Source organism: Capra hircus, chromosome 16 (genome assembly GCF_001704415.2).
Source record: "Capra hircus breed San Clemente chromosome 16, ASM170441v1, whole genome shotgun sequence".
Taxonomy (NCBI): Eukaryota; Metazoa; Chordata; class Mammalia; order Artiodactyla; family Bovidae; genus Capra; species Capra hircus.
In genome coordinates this window covers 2,250,080-2,276,641 of record NC_030823.1, presented here as the reverse complement: position 1 = coordinate 2,276,641, position 26,562 = coordinate 2,250,080, and the positions used below count along the sequence as shown (strand labels likewise).

General features: G+C 42.3%; 2 protein-coding genes across 4 annotated transcripts in view; both read left to right on the top strand.

The window, feature by feature from the left end:
• The window catches only part of RBBP5 (RB binding protein 5, histone lysine methyltransferase complex subunit), a 40,677-nt gene extending 20,377 nt beyond the window's left edge, over nucleotides 1-20,300 (top strand). The window contains exons 4-14 of one of the 3 annotated variants that reach the window (XM_005690395.3): nucleotides 2,738-2,878; nucleotides 3,980-4,142; nucleotides 5,278-5,387; nucleotides 6,466-6,585; nucleotides 6,673-6,826; nucleotides 6,924-6,995; nucleotides 7,930-8,047; nucleotides 9,234-9,303; nucleotides 9,674-9,903; nucleotides 11,337-11,414; nucleotides 18,247-20,300. In XM_005690395.3, coding sequence (XP_005690452.1) covers nucleotides 2,738-2,878; nucleotides 3,980-4,142; nucleotides 5,278-5,387; nucleotides 6,466-6,585; nucleotides 6,673-6,826; nucleotides 6,924-6,995; nucleotides 7,930-8,047; nucleotides 9,234-9,303; nucleotides 9,674-9,903; nucleotides 11,337-11,414; nucleotides 18,247-18,275 — 1,285 coding nt within the window. In that variant the 3' untranslated portion in view covers nucleotides 18,276-20,300. Of the gene's footprint in view, nucleotides 1-2,737; nucleotides 2,879-3,979; nucleotides 4,143-5,277; nucleotides 5,388-6,465; nucleotides 6,586-6,672; nucleotides 6,827-6,923; nucleotides 6,996-7,929; nucleotides 8,048-9,233; nucleotides 9,304-9,673; nucleotides 9,904-11,336; nucleotides 11,529-18,246 lie in introns of all 3 variants that reach the window. The other 2 variants (XM_018060041.1, XM_005690394.3) reach the window with 2 other exon arrangements.
• Nucleotides 20,467-23,779, top strand: TMEM81 (transmembrane protein 81). The gene has a single exon (XM_005690396.3). The coding sequence runs from the start codon at nucleotides 21,789-21,791 to the stop codon at nucleotides 22,617-22,619; it is 831 nt and encodes a 276-aa protein (XP_005690453.1). The 5' UTR covers nucleotides 20,467-21,788; the 3' UTR covers nucleotides 22,620-23,779.

Sequence of the window (26,562 nt, the reverse complement as noted above, 5' to 3'; positions counted from 1 at the left end):
AAGAACTTACCAGTGGCACTGGCCCTTCTTGGGCTTGCTGTCTCTTCGTACAGTCGCTGCAGAAGACTTTCAAGCACTGGATGGGGGCCACTGGATAGGTAGAAAAAATGATATTTAAGAGTCTAAGACCTATCTGTCTTTTGGAAAGAAACAGTATTGTCAGATGTGAGAATGTATGAGAATCCCTCATTCTTGAACTTACGGAATTTGGAACTGAAGAATGTATTGTTAATTCCCTCTATTATAACAAATACAAGCCTGCTGTAAAACAAAAAGTTCCTAAACTGTGGAGGGTCTAAAGGAAAAGTGGAGTCATCCTAGCATTCTGTTGTGTGGTGAGATTGTCTGTTGTGTGGTGAGGTGCTGGAAGCGCTGCAGAGGCGGGGCCTTGTTTCTTCCCTTTCCCAGTTTTCCAGCTTTCTCCCATTTCCCGTGTACTTCCATTCTTCCGGTTTGTTTCTCTTGATATTTGTCTTAATATTTCTAAAGTATTATGCATATTCTTAGTTTAATTTCGAGAACTTACTCATGACTTCTTACTACAGTGTATGTGAGTCTTGGCTCACCCTCTTACCCTCTTTTCACCTGGCCTTTTTGTTATCAACCCTCAAGTTATAGCGTTTGTAGGCACCTTCCTTTTTAGGTTCGCGTTCCCCAGAAAGGTCCTCGTTCCCCAGAAAGGTCCTCTCGTTGACTGGGAGTGTTTTAGAGGTGGTGGGAGAGGCGCCTGAGTCCTTTGTGTGCAGACTTGAGCTCAGTCCCACCACGCGCACTTCCTCAGCTTCCTCCTGCCTTTCTCTGCATTGAGCGTCAAGTCTGGGAATACATTTATCTTGTCTCTGATGTAAGTAGTGGTTTTTGAGCACTTACTGTTCTGGACTAACAGTTTTATGTGCATTAATTTTAATTCTCTCGTCTGCAGATACTGTTATTATTTCCATGTTATAAATGAGAAAGTTGAAGTTCAGAAAGATTATATAACTTGCCCAAGACAGAAGGTCATAATGTCTAGGCTTGAGTATAAATCTGACTTGAGCCTATGTTCTTAACCGTGGAACTGTGTTGCCTCCTCTAAGTTCCTAAGTAGCAAATCCTATTCATTGCAAAATTTGAATAAAGACTCATTTAGGGTTTCTTTTTCTGTTTGTTTGTTCTGTTTTTTGTTTCTCTGTTTTCTTTCCTTTTTCTTGGCTTTCTGTAGGTTACTGAACTATTTTTAGAATTTCGTCTTGACTTATCTGTATTATTTTTGAGTTTATTTCTTTGTATAGCTTGTATAGCTTTTTAATGGTTGCTAGATATTGCTATATCTATACGTAACTTATCACAGTCTACTCACGTTGATGTTTCACTAGTTGAAATATGGAAACTTTCCCTTTACCTCTCTTTCCCTTCCTTGTTTATGATATAATTGTCTTAAACATTTCCTCTATGTATATTGATACCTACCTAAGATACCATTAGGATTTTTGTTTCAAACATCAGACCTTGAGAAAAGATATTTCTTTTCTTGATCCAGAAATATTTCTGGATTTCTTTTAATTCATCTTCTTTGAGGTTTGCTTAGCTTCTTGAATCTGTATATTTTATATCTTTTGTCAAATTTGAAAAAGTTTCAGTCATTATTTCTTCAGATACTTTTAAGCCTTACTCTATTTTCTCCCTCCAGAACTCTGACGCCATGGATATTAGATATTAGATCTTTTGTTATGGTCCCACAGGTCCCAGAGGCTCTGTTCATTTTTTTCATGGCATTTTTTCCCGTTTTGTTCAGATTCCCCAATATATTCTGTCTTCCAGTTTACTGATTCTTTCCTCTTTTCCACTGGCTGCTGAACCCATCTTTTGAGTTTTTTTGTTTTAATTTCAGTTTTTATATTTTTCAGTTCTGAGATTCCCATTTGGTCATCTTCTGTTTCTTTGCTGAGATTTCTTTTTCCCCCACTTGTTCCAAGCATGTTGTAATTGCTTGATGAAGCATTTTAATGATGGCTGCCTTGAAATGTCTGTTAGGTTCTAATACCTGTGTTATCTCTATGGCAGTGTCTGTTGCCTGTCCTTTGACTCTCTGGGAGGGTGTATGCCCACTGTGGGTGCCCATTGACGCTGCTCGGTTGCTGACATCTCCATCACCTGGTCCAGGATGTATGAGGCAAAAAGAAAACCTGAGGATCTCACTGCTGTGTTGTTCCTCAGATCCTACAGTACCTAGCCAGTCTGGCTCTTTACCTTTTAGCTTTCTGTATAATGTCCAGGATGTTTAACTGTACTTAGTAGGAGGAATTGATTTCTTTCTTAATTTTTGTAAATAACAGATACCTATCTGTATGGTTTAGTTTATACGGTGATGGTGCTACTGCAGGGCCAAATTCAGAAAATTCAACTACTCCTCCTGCCTTCAAGGGGAAGAAAACCTGTTTTTGTTAAATCAGTACTTAAGGGCCTGATGAGTTTTACACTCTTCTAAAATGTTTGAGTCTGTTTTTTCACTGAGCCACTTGAATTGTTATCTTAAGAGCTTCTATTGCTAGATACGAAGATGTCATGAAAACATTCTTATTTATTGCTTAGTGTTAGGAAAGCTTAAACAGATTTGAGTATATGTTTAAAAAATGAAGAAACATTGGTGACCCATACAGTTAGGGCAATAAGTGTGACTCATGCATTTTTATCTGTAAGGGTGATATGGTATTTTTAACTTAGAATATGTGCTAAGTTACCCTTTTTCCCTTCTCAGCTGGAGTCGAGATGGTCATAAGCTCGTGAGTGCTTCCACTGATAACATAGTGTCACAGTGGGATGTCCTTTCAGGCGACTGCGACCAGAGGTTTCGATTCCCTTCACCCATCTTAAAAGTCCAGTATCATCCGCGAGATCAGTATGTTTAATCTGAGCTATTCTTTCCTGGGGTGGGTCTGATTCTGTCTAAATTATCTCTAAGCTCATGGTGATTTTAGTTTAAGGTTTCAGGAGGCAAAAGCATGTGTCTCTTCAAACCTCTTCTACATGAATGAATTTTTCTGTCTCGGTTGGTTCTGAATAGATTTTAAAGATACTGTTGTAGTAGTTTACAATTAAAAACTGGCCTGTAATAATTAAAACTTTGAAATGGGCAAAGATAGAAATAAGTATAATAATAACTGTTCTTGACCTAGGGTTTTCTCCCAATTATTTGAGTTTCTTTAGTACCGGAAACAGTTCATTATGAAAACTACATTTAAGGAACTTCCCTGGAAATCCAGTGGCGAGTACTGTGCCCTCCCAATGCCAGGGGTCCTCGGTTTGGGGAGCTGGATCCCATATGCAGCAGCTAAGACCCAGCACAGCCAAATAAATAAAATATTTTTAAAAACTACATTTATGTAGCTGCTGCTGCTGCTGCTAAGTCGCTTCAGTCGTGTCCGACTCTTCGCAACCCCATGGACTGCAGCCTACCAGGGCCCTCCGTCCATGGGATTTTCCAGGCAAGAGTACTGGAGTGGGTTGCCATTGCCTACTCCTGTTTATGTAGTTACCCACCATTCAGTTACTGAGATACAGCTATTTTTCATTTCTCTAGGTTCTCTTTTAGTTAAGTTCTCATTAAGTTTAAAGCTTATTATATAGTGCTTCATAGCTCACAAAGCACTTACTAGCTCACAAAGCATTTGTCTCTGTTAGGTGTACACAAATATGTATTTTTGCATAGTTTTAACTGATGTTTTGCTTTTTCATTTTCATACATATTTTACCAGTTTGCTATATCTTCATATTTATTTTTAATGATTACATTTTGTTTTGTCAAGGTAGGATGCCATAACTTTACTCAGTCATTTCCCTATTATTAGAAATTTAGAGTTTAGTCTTCTTCAACTATTTTAAATATCCTTGGGCTGGATAGGTTGATGAGGGTAGTGGATAGGAATTAGGGGAAAAGGGCAGAGAGTCAGCTTTCTGATGCCACAGCAACTGCCAATGTGCTATTCATGTTTTTAAACAGGAACAAGGTTCTCGTGTGTCCCATGAAATCTGCTCCTGTCATGTTGACCCTTTCAGATTCCAAACATGTCGTTCTGCCTGTAGACGATGACTCCGATTTGAACGTGGTTGCATCTTTTGATAGGCGAGGAGAATATATCTATACAGGAAATGCAAAAGGCAAGGTAAGCCTGGAAGCTTAGGAGCCGGTGAAATAAGTAAGCATCCGTCATCCTGTGTGTTGGCTCGTTTCGTGTTTACTTGTTCTCTTTTCTTTGAAATTTCTTTTTTCCCTGGACTGAGTGTGCTTCCTGCCTGTGGCAAATACAGCCTGTTCTCACATGCCTCAATAATTTCTGTTCTTTGGAATTAGAGTGGTCAGAGAGTATTCAATCTAGAAGAGGATGGAGGGCCTTTAGTGGGTGCTAGTAATAAAGGGCCATTACTAAATTATAAAATTTAAAAATCATCACTGGAACATTGCTGACAAGATGTCTGATATCTTGGTCTGAAAATACTGTATAATTTAGGCCACTTAATCTGTTGTTTTGTGTAGTAAGAAGTTAGGTTAAAAAAAAGGTTAAGTTAGTTTTGGGATCCTTTTCAAACTTTTTGGAGTTTGAGTTCCACTGCGTTTTTATTTTTTATTTTTTTCCTTTTTGACTGGGTCGTATGGGTTAGTATGGCTACTTAAGAGAGTGGCAGTGTTTTGGGTATTCTGTGGTAAAATGCACTTACAGCTTACTGTCTTAACCATTCTTAAGCGTGCGGCTCAGGAGTATAAAGGACATCGATACTGTGCAGTCATCACCATCATTTAGCTCCAGAGCTCTGTTCATCTCGCACTTACCTGTGCTTATGAAATGACTTGCTATTCCTTACTCCCTTTCAGCCCCTGGAAACCGTCTTTCTGCTTTCTGCTTCTGTGAATTTGGAACTCATCCAGTATTTTTGTGTGTGACTGGCTTGTTTCACTTGCTGTAGTGTCCTTGAAGATTCATTCATGTCGTAGCACATGGCGTCAGAATTTCTTTCCTTTTCAGATCCAAGTAATGTTCCGTTGTGTGTATATGTCACGTTCTGTCTATCTGTTGATGGATGCTTGGGCTGCTTCCACTTTCTGTCTCTTGTGGATAATGTTACACACCATCTTTTAAACATAGGTTAAGACATTGTCTTCAGTTGAAGGGGTAAAGGCAAGTTGAATAGAGATACTTAGGTTTTCACCCAGTCTTTGCCCAGTTGTAAAAACAGAAGCCATATCTAATTACTGTAAATTATCAGAATACTTACTTACCTTTTTTCTCTGTTAAACTTTAGATTTTGGTCCTAAAAACCGATTCTCAGGATCTTGTTGCTTCCTTCAGAGTAACAACTGGAACAAGCAATACCACAGCCATCAAGTCAATAGAGTTTGCCCGGAAGGGGAGGTGAGTGGGGCCTGCCTCCTTAGGGACAGTGCTAAAAGTGCGCAAAAATACGTTGAGAGTCAGTTTTTGTGTATATTATACTTAAATTTTTTTAGAGTTTATTTAAAAAAATATAGAAACTGTTAACTGTCTGGTTCTTAAGTTTATAAAATTTACTGCATTGAGCCAACAGTCACATCTTAAAGGAGGTTCACAGGTAAACATCCTTTACAGAAAAGGTTCACATCCTTTACAGAAAAGATGTCTGGGTGGTCTGTGCATAGAACCAAAATGCCTGGCACGTGGTAAGCACTGGGCAGAGATGAACTATTTATTATGTTGTAATCAGAATTGATACCACAGAATTCACATAATAATTGAATATGCAGTTTACTTATGTGAAACTTACTTATCCTCTTACTTTCAGATGTTTTTCTGATAAGTTTGGTTACCTAACTAGAAGTAGATATCAACAGAAACAAGAAGAAAATAGGTTGTCAGTAAGAGAAGTTGTCAGTAAGAGAAGTGATGGTCACTTTAGTTTGTATAGAAATCACTGTTCACACTTAGAAGACATTCATGTTCAATTTCTCTTGAATTCATAAAAAGTTAGTGAAGTCTGGAAGAAAGTGGTAAAATAAGTTGTATTTTAGACAGATTTCCAACACTTCTAATGTTAACAATTTGGGCAATCCAAATGATATATTTATTAACTCACTAAGAAGAATATATTGTACCGTAACTAAAACAAGCCAGAGAAATGAAGTATTTATATATATTTAACTGTAAGCTTGTAAATTTGGGAAACTGGTTTCGATGTATAGGTTTTGGATTTTAGTCAAATACTGGTCCATATAGGGTTCAGTGGTTACACAGGAAGTACTGATATAAAGCGTTTTCTCACTTCAGATTATATTTCAGCTTGAAAGGTGACAAGTAGATACATAAGTAGGCTAGTCCTTTACTTAGATTTTCACTCATTCTCTTCCTTATTTGGTAGCTGTCTTGTGGTATTCTTCTTAGTAACTGGTAGTCATGGAAAATGTTAACGGGAACAGATTTCTGACCTCTGGTGTTGATATTTTTATCGTTTCTGTAGTTGCTTTTTAATTAACACAGCAGATCGAATAATCAGAGTTTATGACGGTAGAGAAATCTTAACCTGTGGAAGAGATGGAGAGCCTGAACCCATGCAGAAATTGCAGGACTTGGTGAATAGGTATGTGCCATAACCTGGAGGCATTTGAGCTCATTCGTTACCTGGCATCCGGTTCTGGTTCTCCTTGGGCACTTTCTTTGTCTGTAGGACCCCATGGAAGAAATGTTGTTTCTCTGGGGATGGGGAGTACATAGTGGCAGGGTCAGCCCGGCAGCATGCCCTGTACATCTGGGAGAAGAGCATTGGCAACCTGGTGAAGATCCTCCATGGGACCAGAGGCGAGCTCCTCCTGGACGTAGCTGTAAGTAGGGTGAGAGGTTGCTGCTGTTACTTAGGTAGCACGGAAAATCTTGGATTCATCCTCAGAACTGACTTTTCTTTGCTTCATTAAAATTTAGTGGCATCCTGTTCGACCCATCATAGCGTCCATTTCTAGTGGAGTGGTATCTATCTGGGCACAAAATCAAGTAGTAAGTATGTTTCTGGTTTAACTGCTTTGAAACTAGATACTCGTTCTGTATCAATGACCCTTGCAAATAGTAAGGCAAAAGTTACTTAATTGACTTTCTTTTCCACATGATTCTTCTAACCTGATTAAATGGTTCTGTGCATCTGGTTTTACTTTACTAGGAGGGTCTCGGTCCAAAGCCAGTTTACTAGCTCTGTTTTCAGGGAGAAAGTCTAGGGTACTTCCTGGTATATTTTTCTGTTGCTTATCTGAGATAGAGCTTTCTTGTGCCTTCTATTTTCAGCTCAGTTAGATTCTGTTTTGCATTTGGTTTTATTTTGAAAACTTTTAATTATATTTTTAATCCGTGTAGTCATAAGAAAACTTAACATTTTACCTCCGAATTACATCTTTGAAAGATTAAGGACGTCCCTGGTGGTCCAGTGATTAAGAATCCACCTGCTAACGCAGGGGCCACCGATTCGATCCCTGGTCTGGGAAGATCCCCCATGCTGCGGGACCGCTAAGCCGCTGGGCCGCCACGCTGAGCCCGAGCTCTGGAGCCAGTGCTCCGCAGCAGGGGAAGCCAGCACGCTGCGGAGGCCACGCTCAGCAGTGAAGAGGGGCCCCCACCTGCCGCAACTAGAGGAAGCCCGGTGCCGCAGTGAGGGTCCGCACAGCCAGAGGAAGAAGTGAAATCATCTTTAAAATCCTTAAAAATGTGTTAAAGGAGACAGTTGTTCATGAAAGAATTGCAGTTAATAATGTGGCATGTTTAAGACAGGAAATGCCTTATGACAGTAAAACCTGTAGATACCTAGTTTTATTACCTGCCAAATTTGATCTCAGAATTTTGAGTCTCTTATGCCCAAGCCTTTCATTTATGTCATTAATGTCTAGATTACAGACTGTTGCTTTCTCCTGTGGTTAAGTAGTGTATTTTGTTTGTGGCATAGGAAAACTGGAGTGCATTTGCGCCAGACTTCAAAGAATTGGATGAAAATGTAGAATATGAAGAAAGGGAATCAGAGTTTGATATTGAAGATGAAGATAAGAGTGAGCCTGAACAGACAGGTAATATTTCTCAATAGCAGATAGTATTTCCTAAAGGAAAAATGATTGTTTTAACTCAGTACTCATTCTTAATTTGTGCTGAAAATTCATTTCAGCACTTAGTCTAATTTTTTTTTCTAAGCTTGCGCTTTTAATAGTGCTTTTAGAATCTTTATTTGTAAGGCATTGACTCAGAGCTTATATGGGCATTACTAGGGCTTGAGCAGCTCTCGAATGAGGATTTGCATACAGCACCTAGCAAAGCCACCCACACAGGCTAGGTGCTGAGTTGCTGTTGGGTATTGCCATTCCTTTGTCAGTAGCACAAAGGTAAAGAGCATGGACTTGAGTCAGACTGCCTTGGGCAGAGTACTTATTCTTTAAACTTGAGCTTCCTTATCTGTAAAAACTGCCTTTTACGGTTGTGGGAAATAAACAGTTTGTGTAGAGGGCTCACGATAGTGAGCTAGATCATAGTGAGCATTCAGATGTTCTCTTCTAGTGGATCGTGATTGTTGTTATTTTCATCTCTTGGCTTCTGAACTTCTAAATAGGAAACACCTTGAGAATAAATATCTCACTTAGCAGCAGCAGCAGTGTACAAGCACAGGGCTTTGCATCTGGCGGGCTTTGTGTGTATGAATGCGTAATGTGCCCTATTGGCACTGTCACTGACTGCTGGGCTTCTTGATGGTGCCAGGAATCAAGGAATTGGCGTTGAAGTTAGTTCTCTCCAGCCTGAAGGTGCCGGTCCTCACTTAACTTGTATGCCTCAGGAGTCTTAGGAAGACTGTCAGGACTGTAGGATATTTTGGATTGTATTGGTGTTATCGGATTGTGTTGCATGGAAAGCTTCGCAAACTTCTGCATAAGTTGTTTCTTCTTCCCATCTCCTTAGCACATTGCACATGCCTTTATTGTAGCACTCATGTTGTGGAACTGAAATTATCTGTTTCTGTCTGTCTCCCCAATTAGACTGCTGGGGCTTTCACAAAAAAACTGTTCCCAGCTTTCTGGAGCAGTGCTGTATTCCCAGGGCCTAGCATATGGTGGAAGTTCAGCACGTATTTGCCAGGCGGCAAAGTTAGATGGAATGCCTGATTTTCCTCCTGTTTCTCCTGGACTTCAGTTTATGAAAATCGTAAGCTGCACGTAGGCAGCAGTCTTGCACTTCTTCTCCCAGCTCTACTGTGTTCCTGCCCTGCAGGGGCTGACGCTGCAGAGGACGAGGAAGTGGACGTCACCAGCGTGGACCCTATCGCGGCCTTCTGCAGCAGGTGAGCCGGAGGCCAGGCCTCAGGGTGCGCCGCCTCTTCAGTCTCTGGGGGTGCTGCTCAGTCCCCCTGTTCCTCAGTTCCGTCTGCCTTCAGGCTCAAAGAGTTAACTCCTGTGATGTGCAGGAGGTCCCTTCCATTCTCCCTTGATAGAAAGTCTTAAGGAAGTGAAGTGATTAATTTTATGCCATTTATTTTTACTACTGATTTTATCATAATGTCTGATTTTCTTTTATCCACCTTGGCTTTAGTGAAATTTTAGGTCCGTACCTGTTGCTTATGGTTAGATGATTCTGCCCTAGAGGAAGGGTTCATGGTTTAAGCAACTTTCTCCTCTTTTTCCCTATCCCTTTTCTGATCCTGTTCCAAATAGTGATGAAGAACTGGAAGATTCAAAGGCTCTATTATATTTACCCATTGCCCCTGAGGTAGAAGACCCAGAAGAAAATCCTTATGGCCCCCCACCGGATGCAGTCCAAACCTCCTTGATGGACGAAGGGGCTAGTTCAGAGAAGAAGAGGCAGTCTTCAGCAGATGGGTCCCAGCCACCCAAGAAGAAACCCAAAACAACCAATATTGAACTACAAGGAGTACCAAATGATGGTAAGGGCCTCACTTCCTCTCTCTCATATGATAGACCCACTCTCCAGCACAACCTGTAATTTCCTTTCTGGGTGATACTCCCGTAAAGGAATATTTCCGTGAGTCTTTTTTGTAGCGTTTTACAGTTTTGTTACAATTTTATCTGCTTTCACTTCTCTTTTAAAATGGGGAGATTCTGCCCTCAGTACTTTTACTAAGATAACACGCTTTAAGTCTTCTGACATCTGGATCAGTTTGTTTAAATATCAGGCTTCCTCTGCCTCTCCTTCCAAATACTCATTAAGTGGTAAAGTATCAATACTGGTCAGACCTGGACAGCCTTAATTCTAGAAGCCTTTTTAATCACATAGCAGAGTGTGGATTCTTGCCCTGGTCTCCTGAGTTCCAAAGCCCACTCACTTTCTGCTTTCATGTGCTAGCGTGTACATGCGCATTCCTGTTCTGACTTGCATGATAAAGCATCAGGGGGTCTTTGAGCTCCCTTTTCTATTTAGAGCTGCTGCCAGTCAGTTCAGTCGCTCAGTCGTGTCCGACTCTTTGCGACCCTGTGAATCGCAGCACGCCAGGCCTCCCTGTCCATCACCAAGTCCCAGAGTTCACCCAGACTCATGTGCATCGAGTCGGTGATGCCATCCAGCCATCTCATCCTCTGTCGTCCCCTTCTCCTCCTGCCCCCAATCACCCCCAGCATCAGGGTCTTTTCCAGTGAGTCAACTCTTCGCGTCAGGTGGCCAAAGTACTGGAGTTTCAGCCTCAGCATCAGTCCTTCCAATGAACCCCCAGAACTGTTCTCCTTTACGATGGACTGGTGGGATCTCCTTGCAGTCCAAGGGACTCTCAAGAGTCTTCTCTAACACCACAGTTCAAAAGCATCAATTCTTCGGCGCTCAGCTTTCTTCACAGTCCAACTCTCACATCCCCGTGACCAGTGGAAAAACCGTAGCTTTGACTAGACGGACCTTTGTTGGCAAAGTAATATCTCTGCTTTTTAATATGCTGTCTAGGTTGGTCATAACTTTTCTTCCAGGGAGTAAGCGTCTTTTAATTTCATGGCTGCAATCACCATCTGCAGTGATTTTGGAGCCCCCAAAAATAAAGTCTGACCCTGTTTCCACTGATTGCCCACCTATTTCCCATGAAGTGATGGGACCAGATGCCATGATCTTAGCTTTCTGCATGTTGAGCTTTAAGAGAGCTGCTGTAGTTTGATGTGAACCATATAGGCTGTGTGTGCCTTTTGGCCAAGCAACTATTTCTCATGTTATGGCTGCTGTTCTGTAGTATTATAATTAGCAGACAGAGCAAACTTTTCTTCTTGTGCCAGTGGACTTGGGACACAAGCGCAGAACTCTTTGCTCGTGGGCGGGCAGCGTGCCTGTGCTCGGTTGAGGTGGCGTGTGGATTCCTTTCCATGCCTATGTGTCCTTTTACAGAAGTCCATCCACTACTGGGTGTGAAGGGGGATGGCAAATCCAAGAAGAAGCAAGCAGGCCGGCCTAAAGGATCAAAAGGTAAAGAGAAAGATTCTCCATTTAAACCGAAACTCTACAAAGGGGACAGAGGTTTACCTCTGGAAGGATCAGCGAAGGGTAAAGTGCAGGCGGAGCTCAGCCAGCCCTTGACAGGTAAGGACACATTGGGAGCACTGTCTGGCTTTCTTCGTGGCCTTGCTTTGTACAGCCTCTGACTCCGTTTAACTGCAACATTTTTTCCTTCTTTCCCTCCTTTTCCCCAGTGGCAGATAATTCTCCAAGTTTTAAGCTGCTGCCAAGGGCAGCTCAACCAGATCTGGCTTCATCCGGTGGCTGCTAACCTTGGGTCCATAACTTGGTTTCAGGGATCTGCATTCCCTTGATCTTTTTTTAATCCCTCAAAAATTCTTTTTAACAGCATTAACGACCTGCTACACTTGAATAGTTTCTAAATGTTGATGCCTGGTCTAGCTCTCTCTTAATATTCCAAAGTCCTACTGTGCCTAACTACTTCCCAAACATCTTCCCTCCTTTTCCCCAGTGGCAGAAGATCTTTGACTTTTAAGCTGCTGCCAAGGGCAGGCTAAATCAGATTTGGCTTAATTCAGTGGCTCTTAACCTTGGGTCTGCAGCTGTATTTCAGGGGCTCTCCATTCCCTTTATCTTATGTGCAAAATATTGTGTGAATATTTTTGTGGGGAAGATGCTTATACATTTCACAGGATTCTTTTAGGAATCCATGACCCCAAAAAGGGTAAGAACCCCTCATTTAATTAATATTTTCATCTGTATTTGCTCCTATGTTTTTTGTTTTGTTTTGTCTCAAAGATCCAGGCAGGTAACCAGAAATATGAGCTGCTTTATACAGCCCCTGACTGTTTAACTGTACCATCTTTTTTCTCTCTCTTCAAATTGTTCAAATCCCAGAGGTGGTGTTTTTCTTTCAGTATTCTGGAAAGAATGATGGAGTTGTTAGTAGTACTGTCATATTAAGGAAGAAGATGAGGTTTTATCTAAAAAAAAAATCAAAATGAGATTATCCAAAAGACAAACTTTGTAGCTTCTTAATACCTAAGGTTCTTGATACTTACCGAGTTTTTCTCACTTTTCTAGGTTTGAGGGATTTTTATTGGAGGAGGGAGAACAGTTTCAGTTTCCTATCAAATACTTGTGAATCTAGGCTGAAGGGTCTTTTGTTTGGAAAGTAGTGATCAATCTAGGATTTAATTCTGCTCAAACGTTGTGGGTTTGGAAACTTTTTTAGGCGCTGCTTTAGTTAACACGGCAGTCTCAGTTTTCTGTGGCTACGACTATAAGTTCAGAGGCAGGACTAACTATGTAAGTGGTTGTATTTGAGGGGGTTTTCCCACCATATTAAAAATTTTAATTGCGTTAATCCAAATGTGATGATATGCGCTAGAATGCAAACCAGAATTCCTTAAGCCAGTTACATGAATTCTCTTCTACAGAGAAGCTGGAACAGACTCAGTGACTCATCATTTTGAGTATTCCCCCTCAAATTCACTAGATTTTCACAGTCCTACACCGTACCACTAGAGCACTAGCATTTTTCCCCAGTAACAGTATTTATGGTACTCCGCTGATTTATCACCTCCACATTCAGTTCATTTAGGGCCTTGTCTATATATTTTTAAAAATACCCTAGAACAAGTTATATGGATATTGCTAACAAAGACTTCAGGTCAGTAATTGACTAATGTAAATAAAAGTGATCCTTCCATAACCCATTTCTTGCATAAGCTAATGCTACTACAGAAGAAACTATTTAAAGTTTAAATCAATTTCCCTGGCCCCAAAAGCTAAATTGCTTCAGGATGATTTAAAATATTGGCGAACATGTTGAATTAATTTAAATACTCTGACATAGTTTCCCAGCATCTTCAGAATCTGTATGTAATTAACCATTGCTCTTTTAATACTAAGTATATGGTAAATAAACCATTTAAAGTTTTTTAAAACCAGATTTTGTTATGGCCACTAATAGTAACTAAATATTTTTGGCATTTTCCACATTGGGCTTTTGTCAAAGGTCCCATGAGGTGCTCTGTGTTTTATGGCTCAGCGTACAAGAGCAGTGGTGTTTCTCAACTATGCTTCAAAAACATCTAAATAACACTGAAAATCAGAATGTTGCAAAGTTAACTTAGCCCTAAATGAACGGGTTCTTTTATTCCTGTAAGTTCTCAAAATACTGCATTGAAATTTTGAGGTAGGTGTAAAATACATAGTGTTTGTACATGTCAGCATTTCAGGGCTCCTTTTAGCAAGAGTGGTTATCATCATCAAGGGCCTATAGGAGTTTATTCCCACTCATTTAGCTGACAAGGTTAAAAGAGGGTTAAAACCTCCTTAAAGGCTAAAACTTGTGTCTTGAAATAGCAGGGTGCTTCAGACTGGATTTTTCTTTTCTACATTATTGTTATTAGGCACTTCAGTTGGTCAACCTTAAATAGAGGCAGCTATTTTAATTACTTCATCCTTTAAAAGGACTAGGGGAGACTTGTATATAACAAGGCCAGAGTGAGGATGTGCTTTCCTAGAACACAGACAGAAGAACTGCCTAAATTACTGCAAGCATTTTACCAGCTTTTCATGATCATACTGTCTGGGGTTCTCAAGGGAAGAATGCCGAAGTGGTTTGCCATTCCCTTCTCCAGTGGACCAGTTTTTGTCAGAACTCTCCACCCTGACCCACCTGTCTTGGGCGGCCCTGCGCGGCGTGGCACATAGCTTCACTGAGTTACACAAGGCTGTGGTCCATGTGATCATTTCGGCTAGTTTTCTGTGATGGTGGTTCTCATTCTGTGGGCCATGTGTTAAAGTTCTTATTTCTTCTGTCTGCCCTCTGATGAATGAGGATAAGAGACTTCTGTAGGATTCCTGATGGGAGGGACTAACTTGGGGGGAAGCTGCTTCTTGCTCTGGTGGGCACTTGAGAGGGAAAAAACTGGCTTTTAAAGCTCAACATTCAAAAAACTGAGAGCATGGCATCTGGTGTCATCACTTCACGGCAAACAGATGGAAAACAATGGGAACAGTGACAGACTTTATTTTTTGGGCTCCAGAATCACTGTAGACAGTGACTGCAGCCATGAAATTAAAAGACACTTGGTCCTTGGAAGAAAAACTGTGACAAACCTAGGCAGTGTATTAAAAAGCAGAGACATCACTTTGCAGACAAAGGTCTGTATAGTCAAAGCTATGGTTTTTCCAGTAGTCATATATAGATTTGAACCATAAAGAAGGCTAAGCGCCAAAGAATTGATGCTTTCAAACTGTGATGCTGGAGAAGACTCTTGAGAGTCCCTTGGATGGCAAGGAGATCAAACCAGTCAGTGCTAAAGGAAATCAGTCCTGAATATTCATTGGAAGGACTGATGCTGAAGCTCCAATACTTTTGCCACCTGGTGTGAAGAGCCGACTCATTGGAAAAGAACCTGATGTGGGAACGATTGAGGGCGAGAGAAAAAGGGGACGACAGGATGCGATGGTCGGATGGCATCATTGACTCAATGGACAAGAACAAACTCTGGGAGATGGAGAAGGACAGGGAAGCCTGGCTTGCTGCAGTCCGTGGGGTTGTAAAGAGTCGGACAGGACTGCGCAACTGAAGAACGACATGATTGTGTACATTGCGTACTTGCCTGTATGATCTATACTTCCTTCTTCCCATCTTCTCTTGCCTTGGTTCCTTGGCCTTTTCCTATATGGAAATCTCCGAAATGGCCAGATGAAACCCCAGAGTATGCTGAGGAGCAGGATCGTTAAAAAGCCCCACAGGGACTTTGTGGTTTATTGCCAGCCCTTCCTTAGAGGGCCTTAGCCACTAGCTGCCGTGTGGGTCTTTGTGAAAACTGTGACTCTGGGGGAGAGTGCTGACACTGAGTATCATAGTGGGCGTCAGAGGTGTCCGTTTCAAGACAACCTATTGTATCTTTTGTGTGGATTTCTTTGGGTGGGGCTTCATCCCATACCATTTTGGAGGGCCCAGAGGCTGGCTAACACATGCTGTTGATTTTCGCGTGGCTCCCCAGGGCCTTTGAGGTAATAAAAACTCACGTCTCAGATTCTTCCACATCGTGGAGATTTTCAGTGAAGCAGCAGCATGCTGTCATTGTGGATTTTCCACCAGATATTAAGAAATGAATAGTGGCTGAGGCTGAACCATCCTCAAAGATCAGTTCAGTCTGATGGGTGTACAGTATTTGCATATTCAGTGCTTTGTGGACTTTGCTTCCCCACAAATGTCCTAGTTTTGCATTAGAGCCAAATTGTTTGAAGGCAGGATTATAGGTGTAGGCTACTGCTCAAGTTGGATAAATGCCAGCTGTTTGTTACTATGAATAATTGATCAGTTAACTGAAGAAACTGTTCAGTGAGCGCCGATTAGTCCTGACAAAGCTGCTGTAGTCTGTTCCATGTTGCAGCAGGAGACTGTGCATTTCAGGGGACACTCGGAAGACTAATAGAGCACCAGTAGAAGCACTTTAGCCATTTGGAATCTGGGGCTCGAAAACGCTTCCCTGTCAAACAGCTCATCAGTATTGGATGCGGCCAGTGGACCCACATCCATGATGACACACTTTGTGTGGTAGGGCCTGTCAGTGAAGCTTGAGGGAAACTGAACTGGGGACTTCTCAGAAAGTCTGTATCAGCATTGCTCCATCTGCCAGATTTCCCCTAGTTACCTTACACTCTCCAGAGGACAGTCTTCAGGATCAAAACTTGAGGTGAGAGCAGAACCACCAGAGTCCCTGTTGCCCGTGACCACTCAAGGGTTGCCCGAGAAGTAGGGCTCCTTGGCAGTGAGCACCATCAGTAGGAAGGGTGACAAAGCTGTGGTTTATCACGTATGGGGTCTAAAGGCCTTGTGGGACTGCGGGCCTGAAGGGCGCGGGATGGTGCTCTCTCTCGAGGGCGGCAGAGGCCAGGCTGAGTGGCGCTGTCACCTCTGAGGCCCTCAGGCCCCCTCAGACTCCCCTGCCTGTGGTGCGCTGCCGCGCTCCTGGTTCTGGCCCCACGCCCTGGGCCTCTGAACCATATCCTGTTCATTTAGTGAGTCTGATGACTTTAAGTGATTGGTAGGGGCTTTCCTCCAGCCGCTTTCCTTTAAAAACATGATCATTCTCTCAAAGACTAGTCTATGAATTCCTGCTAAGATCAGATTTTTAGATGGCTAGTTGGGTATTGTCATTCTTTGTGGTCTTATTATCTGACTAAGGTAACGCTTGAAAATTAATATCCAGTGTTTTCTGGCTTAGCTGTTTTGGGGAGGTAACAATAGTTGTTCACTATGAGCTGAATTTTTCTTAATTTTTTATCACTGGAGGTTTCTGTTATGTTGCAGCTAAGTAACACTCGGAGCGAATTTCAATTCACCTGGAGGCCTGCTTTGTTGCTGTTCTGTGTGTCTTGTCTTCCTCCGACATGTGCTGCTCTGGTTTTGGTTTGTTGCCTGACGCCTCAACAAACTTTGTTTTTGGTCTGTTCACAGGAAAGAGGGCAATAAGAAAAAAACACTAACTGACCTCAGATAAGCAGTATAATGTAGCTTATTAATCATCTTGAGTGCCCATTATAAAATACACACCACTTTTTCCTCTTATGATTTAGGCTTAAAATGTCAATGTTGTGTCTTGTTTTTAAACTTAAAATTAGATTGGTCAGAGTACCTGTGGGAATGATCATAAAAGCTAGCCTTAAAGTATTTAAAGTCCTGTGGAGTGGATTCTTTTAGCTCAGATTATCTTAAAAATCAAGAGGTTAATCATTACATTTTATGTTGAAAGATCTGAAAAGCTTAAATATACCTCTGGGGCTTCCCAGGTGGCTCAGTGCTAACAATCAGCTTGCCATTGCAGAAGACATGGGTTCAATCCCAGATGTGGAAAGATCCCTTGGAGAAGGAAATGGCGACCTACTCCAGTATTCCTGCCTGGAAATATTTTTAACATGTAGCACCCAGGAGAGTTTCAGTCTGTTCTCAGGCAAATTGGAATTTATTTTTATTGCCAGTTTTCATATGTGCTGCACTTTAAAAATCAGGTTAAAAGCAAATTATAAGTGGGTACTCTTTTTTTTTTTTTTTTTTAATAGCTTGGGCAATTATTTTAAACCATTTTCCCTTCAAGTAGCATGTTCTTATCCATTCCAGATAACACTGGGAGGACTTTTCTTCACCTTGTTCTCTTTTTCCACTTCTTAGTTAGTATTTCACAGCAGCCCATTTCAGGATGTCCTTCAGAGATTGAGCAGCTTCTGTGGAGTGACCAGGGAAGTGTTCATTTCATTATTTAGGGTTTTATTTATTAATCCGTTGTTGGTGCACAGCAATGCCAGCAGTGGTTTTCATTAACATTTCACCACATTCTGCATTCTGAGGAGTTGAGGGTATCACTTAAGGAACAGGGGTGTTTGAAAAAGGGTGTTTTGCTCATCGTTAATCATTTAGTGGTGAATTAGTCTAATGTATGAAAGATTAAAAGATGCATTAGCCTAGAATTTCCTATCCTTTGCTTACTTCTCTTTTTGAAATATGAAGCATTATTAACACCTTGGAGAATGGTTAGCAGCTTGAAATGTGTAGAAGTCTGATCATTATGCCCTTTTTCTCCCTTTGGGGTCAACGCTGAGAAAAGTCCTGGGGGCATGGTTTGGGATTTGAATCATTTGTTGCTTCGGTAAGGGGTAATTGGGAGTTGGAGTTGGTTTCAACTTAAAGTGGAGGGGTGGGATGTTCTTAGCTTGTTTGCTTGGAATGTATCTTTTAGCATCCATCAGTATTTCTGTTCTTGAAAGTAACTGGTCTAAGTTGATACTAAAGAAGTCTTTTTATTTCTAATCTCTTTAGCAGGAGGAGCAATCTCAGAACTGTTATGAAGACCCTTGAAGTTCTTCATTCTTCCCTACTTTGCCATCATGTGGCCTCTGGACACTGTGGTCAGTCATCTGAGATTGACTTTAATTTAAAACAAAGGCCTCTGTCTTCCACCCAGGAGGTGGAAGGAGTGAATTTTATGTTTGAATGAAGAAGTGAATTATGGAAGAAGAGTATATATCCCTTCCCTTTCAAGCATAAGTCCAAATAGACTCTCAGGATTGAGGATTTGTGAAGACATCAAACAGGAGTTTTGACTCTTTGCATTTAAATGCTCGTTGTGTTGCTGGAGGAGACTGCTGGTCTGCTCGCCTGCCTCCCCTGTGCCCAGCACTGTTTCGGCTCCTCACTTCCTATCTCCTACTGGCCTTCACTCCTCAGTGCATGTCCTTGAGGGACTTATTTTTACCTGAAATTTTGCTGCCTGTATCCTAGGAAAATCTTTGGTTTGCACATTCTTCCCTCCATTTTTAAAGTTACCTACTCACCAGATGCCTCCTATGTTTCCATGATCTGTTACAAAGGATGGGCAGAAAAGAAAGTGCTTGAAAGAGTTCAGATTTTCTGAGAGAGAGATAAGAAAGGCCCCCTCTTTTGAACATTCTGTAACATTTTGGTCAAGAAGCTGGGCTGTAAGAGGGTCAGGATTTCTCTTGGTTTTCTTTTCATTGCATGTTTCTCTCCAGTATTGGTTCATTCAATCATGGTTTATGAAGATAGCTAGTTTCATTTGTCTCCAGCAAAGAATCATTAGTAGTTTATATTGCTTCACCTGTATTGGCTTCCAGAGACAAAAACAAACGGGGGTGTCTCTGAACAAGCTTATTTTATACTGGGGTGGGGGAATCTATGCAAGGACTAAAATAAAACCGTCCATAATCAAGGCAGCAACAGCACAATTCAAATAAAAAAATCAAGGAATCTTTTTTTTTTATCATTGCTTGTGGACATCTGCCCTTCCCATCAGTCATTGCGTTTCCCCTCCTTATATCCATGCTCCTTTTCCTTCCTATGTGTTTCCAGTCATTTCCTTTCTGTGAAAGGTTGCTCAGCTTTTAAAATTTTTTAATTTTTGCTTTTGCTGTTCTTTGTATAAAAAGTAGCAGATTGAATGGCTGTGTCCCCCAGGTGTTTGAAATTCTCTGAAAATCCAGAGTGAAGAAAGCAGGTGTGCAGAAGGCGCTCTAGCCCCTCTGAGCAGAGCTTGAGCTGAGTGGAAGTGCTCAGTTTGGATCATCATTTTCACGGTATTTTCAAAGGAGAGTTAAACTCTGTGCTTACTGGGAAATCTCTGTCGGTTGGTGGTTGCTTCAATAGGTAGCCAAACAAGTTGATTGCTTTTTGGATTTTAGCATAGAAATCAAAGTAGAACACATCAGCAAGAGTCTCTTCCATTCCGTCTCTAGAACCAAAATGTTAGTAGTTGAAGAGCTCTCCCTGAACCAGTGGCCAGATGTCTATATTTTTAGATGCCACTGCCTTTTCCTCAGATGCTCCTTTTGTGAATTCCATTTCCTATTTCACACCAGACCAGTGGTTGAGATTGGTAGGTGGGTCGCTAGGCATGTTTTTGTTTTGTGGACATTATTTCCATTTCATTACTGTCTCTACTGTACACTGTAGTAGTATGCAAACTGTGTGATACAGGCGCCCTTTGCCTTATTTCTGCAAAGTAGCTGGGTGTCCTCTGCCTGAGCATTTGGATGTTCAGGCTCTGTCCGCCTCCTAAACTGGCTCCTGAGAAAATCAACGTCAGCCCTGCCAGAGTGTCTGGTAGCAGCTCCTAATAATTATTTATGCTTCTGGAATTGTTTTCAGCTCCTGAAACCTTGTGTCCATTTCAGTTTCATTCTCTAGATTTGTACAATATATGCATATTCTTTTTTTCCCTTCTGTCACCCCCCCCACCCCCATCCTCTCAGTGTTTTTTAACGTCCTGTAGTTTTGTATGAGAGGAGACTTAGCCTCGGGTACTTCTTGCTGAAGCTTTAATGCTTTGTAAATAAAATCGGATGTTTATTAAAGAACAGGTGTAGGTGTTTGCTTGTAGACAACCAATCACTTCTGAAAGTCACCAGCCTCTTCACTCTGTGCAACAGAAAATACAGCTTACTTGGTTAATGTTATTAATCGATCTTTTCTATATGGAAATACAGAGCTGGAAGGGCTGAGAGGTGGCCTGGTAGTCTAGATATCTGCCTCTGGACAATATTATATTAAATAAACAAAGCAAATTAGTGTTAGATTATTTAGGAGTGACCTCTCTTCAAATTCTTTTGCTCAGTAAGCGTGTGACTACACTGCAGAGGCTGCAGTGCTGGGAGACGTTCCAGAGCTTACAGAAACACTTGTGAGGCACCTCCTGCCTCCCAGGGATCTTTCTTAAAGTGTTAACTACAGATAAATTCCTCTTCATGAGCACTTTTTCTGCCTAAATTAAATAGCTTTGAAATCCACTGAATACTTAACTGTCTCCTAAAGAATAAGAATATTTAAGTCTTTGATTTTAATCGTCTCTAAATCTGAGTGTCTATTTACGAATCTTCCCTGTTAGGTGACTGAGAATCTTTTTGACATCACAGCTGTTTCCTAGCAACCTTGACCCAAGTGAATTACGAACTCCTTCCATGTTTTGTGAGGTGGACGGACTAGACTGAGAGGCAGGGAGATTTAGGTATCCTCTCCCCCAAAATATATCTTTTGTTACCTTGGGAAGGAAGAGTGCCTACAAGTGAGAAACTGCATTTAATATTGCCTATTTTGCTAAGCATTGATTCTAGAAGACCTCGTGGCCCTTGCCTTCATGAATTTTCATTTCTCTTTAAAATTCCTTACACATGAGTGTTTCACACTTTACAGAGTGTTTTCAGGTACAGTTTATCATATGATGCTCAAAGTGACCTTCCTGAAATAGGCAAGGAGTTCTTAATTTACAAAGGAGGAAACAAATTCAGGAAGAGGAAGTCACTTGCATCTTAGTCCAGAGTCCTTAATCCTTTTAATAGAAGGTTTAGGAGCATTTAAAAGTGATGATAGCTTAATTCAAATTAATCCTCTCTTTTTTAGAGTTAGTATTTGATTTCTTATTTGGTCAGATTTAACGGGGATTTTGGAACGTTTGAATTCAGATCCCACAATTTGGGAAGGGTGAGGAACAGTATAGCCTCAGTGGGCATTGAGGTTATTTGGAAATTCACTTCAGCTTCTGAAGCCTTTTCATCTGTCCTCCCAAGAGGGGGATTTAAATTCATTAAAAAGTTGTGAAAAGAGTGAAGACTTTGGGAAGGTGGCCGTTAGCAAACAGTAAAGCAGCAGTATTGTGCCTTTTGTCTGCCCGTGACCTCACCTGTTAATAAGGACTGGACTTTAATTGTAATTTTTTATTGACGATGCATGCATCATATCTTTTGACTTTGAAGGCTATCTTATGTCAAAGGAATTGAGTTATGACGTGGTGGTGGATTTAGCTGGAAACCTCAGGTGTTGGCTGAGGGTAGTGAAATGCCTGCTAAGACATGAAGACTTTGGCCACTAGTTTCATCCTTGGGAGCCTGGTGTTGGCCTTCTGTCTACCTTTGCTGGTGACTTCACCTAAAACGCTGGCCATCCCTGAGAAACTGCAAGAAGCTGTGGGGAAAGTTATTGTCAATGCCACGACCTGTACTGTCACCTGTGGCCTTGGCTTTAAGGAAGAGACTGTCTGTGAGGTGGGCCCTGATGGAGTGAGAAGGAAGTGTAAGTCTCAGCGCCTGGAATGTCTGACCAACTGGCTCTGTGGAATGCTCCATTTCACCCTTCTCATAGGGAAGGAATTTAAGCTGAGCTGTCTGAGTCCAGACATCCTGGAGATCGGGCAGGAAGCTTTCCGATTCACCTGGAGACTTGCTCGGGGAATCATCTCAACCGATGATGAAGTCTTCAGACCCTTCCGAGCCAGTTCCTACTTCATAAAGTTTCAGTCCATTCAAGAGTATGACTCTGGGACCTACCGGTGTGATGTGCAGCTGTTAAAAAACTTGAGACTTGTCAAGAGGCTCTATTTTGGGCTGAGGGTCCTTCCTCCTAATCTGGTGAACCTGGATTTCTATCAGTCCCTTACTGAGGATCAGAAGTTAGTGGACGAGGGCCTGGAAGTGAGTCTGGGCAACTACTCCAGGCCTCAGCACCCACCGTGGAAAAAGAAGGTGGCCATAGCTGTGGGAGTAGGAGTTGCCAGTGGCGTGACTGGTGGTGTGTTGGTGAGCATCGCGCTGTGCGGCAGGCTGAGGGTGATCCACGGCAGTGCCAGCCTCGAGACGTTACAAGCCTTGCTGCCAAAGGGCGGGGTGCTCAGGAAGCCAGACTAGGCTTTCAGGGCCATGTTCTGGCTGCCGGCCTGTGGGCTGGCTAAGAGGGAGCTTCCGGTATCAAAGAGCGGAGCGGAGCGTGTGGGACAGGCAACATGAAGGTGGCTGTGGGCCAGTCTCTAACTGTGTCCTGGGTGGACCTCTTCCAGCCCTTCCCTGCCCACCAGGTACCCGGTAAACCTGACTGCAGGCATCTCCCTACTCCTGGGACGCGTAGTGTCTTCCACGTGCATTAATTTTCTGCCCTTTACAGCTTGTGTGCCTCCTACCGTGATCCCCCTTCTGAGCAGTGTAATCATGTATAGAAGGGTACGAGAGCTTTTCTAGTGAAAGCAGCTTTTTCCTCTTCAATAAAATAATTCACAATAACTATACGGAGACCTACCCTTTTCTGCTCTTTAGTGTGAAATTTCTTGTCAGTTGTTAAAATTGTCCGACCATAGTCAGCCTGGTTTTGGGTTAAACTCACACCAGAGTTCTTAGAACAGACATTGAACAAACTGCTTTGTTCGCGCCGTATGCCCGTTTGTGGCAGAGCCGAGTGATGACGACTGCAGCCTCGAGTGTGTGAGACAGTCGCTGAATGTTAATTTGACGCCCTTACACCTCCCTGGTGAAGCCTCCGTGCTCAGGGCTAAATTGAATTCCTGGCGGAACGTTGGATTTTTCTGCTGGTAGATTTCCCCTGAACGGTTTCTTGGCTTGCTTCCTGATCCTGTCCTTCTAGCAACTTCAGTGCCCTGAAGTTTATGTTGCTGGAGAGGTCAGGTTGGTTTCTTAGAGCAATCAGGGCCCCTGAGGGAGGGCTAGTACCTCCCTCCCTCAACAGGACCTCCCGTCTTAAGAGGTCAATCAGACTGTGTCTGAGACAGTTGACTTGGCTTGTGGAACCCTCGGGGAGATGGCTCCTGGGCCACCAGCCGAGCTGACCCTGTGTGAGAGAGTCAGCATTTCTTCTTTTCACTCTGCTGTCAGTACAGACGAAGTAGCCGCAGTAAGACTGGGACCAGTGGTTGTCGTCTCTGGCCATATGTCTGAGTCACTCAGGTAAGCTTTTGAAAAATAAGATTCCTGAGTCCCATTCTGAGGATGCTAACTCAGTTTAAATTATGACCAATGGATCCCTGTTATTTCTTCTAAGTAAAAAAACTCAAGCCCATAAAAAAGTTGAAAGCTTTGATGGCACCCATAGACCCTTTAACTAGATTCACTGACTGCAAACATTTTGCTCCAATTCTCTTCCTCTCTAAATACATATTGATTTTACATGAAAGACTCGAAAGTGAGTCATGGACAGAGTGACCTTTTACCCTTTAATCATTTATGTATCTCTCAGTAAGGACATTCATCTGTGTAACTACAGCGACTATCACACTAACAATTCCCTAATCTTATGTATACTGGATACATCATTCCTCCCAACTTCTAAAATCTTGGAACTTTTAAAGTTTGATCCAGGGTCAAGTGAAGGTTCATGTATCATATTTGATTATTTCTCTGAAGTCTTATTTTACAACAGATCCCTACATTTTTTTCATGACATTCATATTGAAGAGGTATTTTGAACCTCTTGCATACATGTCCCACAATTATTTCCTCGTGATTCGATTCCTGAGGAATGAATCTCAAACATTTTTGACAAGAGCCCAACAAAAATGGTATGTACTTACTGCATGACCTCCGGAGGCCCAGTGTCAGGGTGACCCGCTGTTGACTGTGAGCTCGATCATTCGGTTAAGGTGGTGATTGCTGGATCTCTGCAGTGGTATACCTGTACATGTGTTCCTTTGTAATCTGTGGCGTGATGCCTTGTGATTATCTGGTTTCTAAAAAATATTCACAGGTGTTTTGGAATCCATGATCTTTGCCTTATTACACGTTAGGGATTGCAAAATGATGGATTTTTAAATTCATTTTTGTATCGCACTGCGTTTTTCTCTTCAGCGCTCTTGTTTTTATTCTTTTGAGATTTCAATGGATTCTCCTTTTTATTCAGTGTATTACATATAACCCATTACTGTTGTCATATTTTTGATGTTCAAGTTATTCCCACTTTGGGCCAGGAGTCCCTTCAAGCCAGCTCTTTTGTCCTTTCAGTGTGGTTCCCATGAGCATGTCAAAGTCAAATGTTGACAGCAGGATGCATCAGATGCACTCCAAACCGGAATCTCCAAGGGGCTCTGGTTCCTTTTAGGGTGGGAAGTAGTATTTAGAAACCACGGCGTCGGTGCTAGATGTGCTTATTGCCGCTGGAAGGTCACTGCTTCTAGGCCATTTGTGTGTCCTATGTCCATATAAATCATGTGTTCAAAAGCATCTTTGTTTTTCGGAAGTTTTCTAGATAATTCTGGTATATAGCAGAGGTTGAGAACCACTGGCCTACAGTCATGCATAGGGAGTCTTTAACTATTGCTCTTATTTTGAAAAGACCTTAAAATCTCCACACACCCTTTCTCCCAATCTCTACCTCAGATGGGATGTTACTCAGAAGACCTGGGTTGGTCCTGTTTCTGTGTAACGGAGCAAGCTACCTGACCCTTCGCAGTCCTCACCTTTGAAGTGCATGACTGTGAGGATCAGATGATATCCTGTGAGTCAAACTGCTCTAAGCTGTGAAGTTCAGACATGTACAGAGTTGGGGAATGTCACTTCAGACCTGGACACTTTGCTGAAGCATTCAGGAGAGAGCTTGCTCTGCTTTGAAAGAGGACCGAAAAACATTAATATTACATTGATGAGGATGGTTGAGGGGTGCAGTGTGTTCCCATTTTACAGATGGAAAGACCTAAGAAGAGCTAAATAACTTCTCCAGCATTCTATTGTAAGCCAGTAGTCAAACATCAGATGGAATGTCTTACAGCTCTAGGTTTAGAGCATTCTGCATTAGTTTGAGGATGTGAGGGTACTGAATTGGGAAGAGAACAAAACCCAATTAAATGCAGCCTCAAACCCAACTTAGTTCTTTGAATTCTATGCATGGGGTGTGTCTCTAAAGCATCAAGGAGATGCTGCCTAGATTTGGGCTCCAGAATGGCCAATGCTTCCAGCATCCCTTTGGGTGCAAAGTAGCAGGAATGAAGCTGCGTGCCCTTTCGGGGCTCACCATCAGCCTCGGCTTCCCTGTGCCTGGCAGGCCAGGGGCAGGCCACTGCTCACCTTGTTTCCCGCGCAATCAGCACAGGGCCCTACCTGCTTCACACTGAGAGAACTGAACACTTAACAGCTGCCTACGTGTGTCCTGCACCTCGGGTGTAATAGATGTTGTGGTCAATGTTGAATGCAGAATAGTGTTGTGGTTGGAAAATGTTGACTAGAAATTCAGAAACTTGGCTGCTGTGAGCCAAGGCTGGAGGCACCCACTTCCCAGAAGGGGGTCACTCTGTCTCTGCAGGGACACGACTGCCCTTTGGTACTGTTGAGTCAATACAGGTATCTCCTGCTTTTTGAAAGGTCACTTTCCACCACTTTGGAGTTATGAGAAACCTACGTTAGTACCTGTTCTCACTAACTGAAAGATATCTGAAGAGGATTTTCCCTTTAAAAAAAAAAAAGAGTAACTGCTTCTTTGCTTTACACCATTTCAGCTTAAGAGTTCATAGGAACACTTGACGTTTGAGCTGCAAGAGAACCTGTACCTCAAATGCCTTAAAAAGCAGGGGAGCGGAGAACAGCATCATCACACGAACGCGGTTTACTGCCCGCCTGTCAGGGAGAGCCAGCCAGGCAGGGAGCTCTGCTCTGCTCTGCGGAGCCTGCCTTAAGGCCGCTCAGCCTAACTTTTCTCCCCTCGCCGCACTGGGTGCAGCAGTACGCACCACGTGCTGTGACTTCCTTGGAGCTGGCTGTGCGGAAGGTTGAAGGTATTGGATAGAGGCCTAGAGAACACAACGAGATACTCTTCAGTCTGAGGATAAAAACACCCACGGCTGGTGGCAGCTGCCTC

What these genes read in the sequence shown, in the direction of transcription:
- TMEM81 (XM_005690396.3), top strand. Translation starts at nt 21,789, where the DNA reads ATGAAGACTTTGGCCACTAGTTTCATCCTTGGGAGCCTGGTGTTGGCC.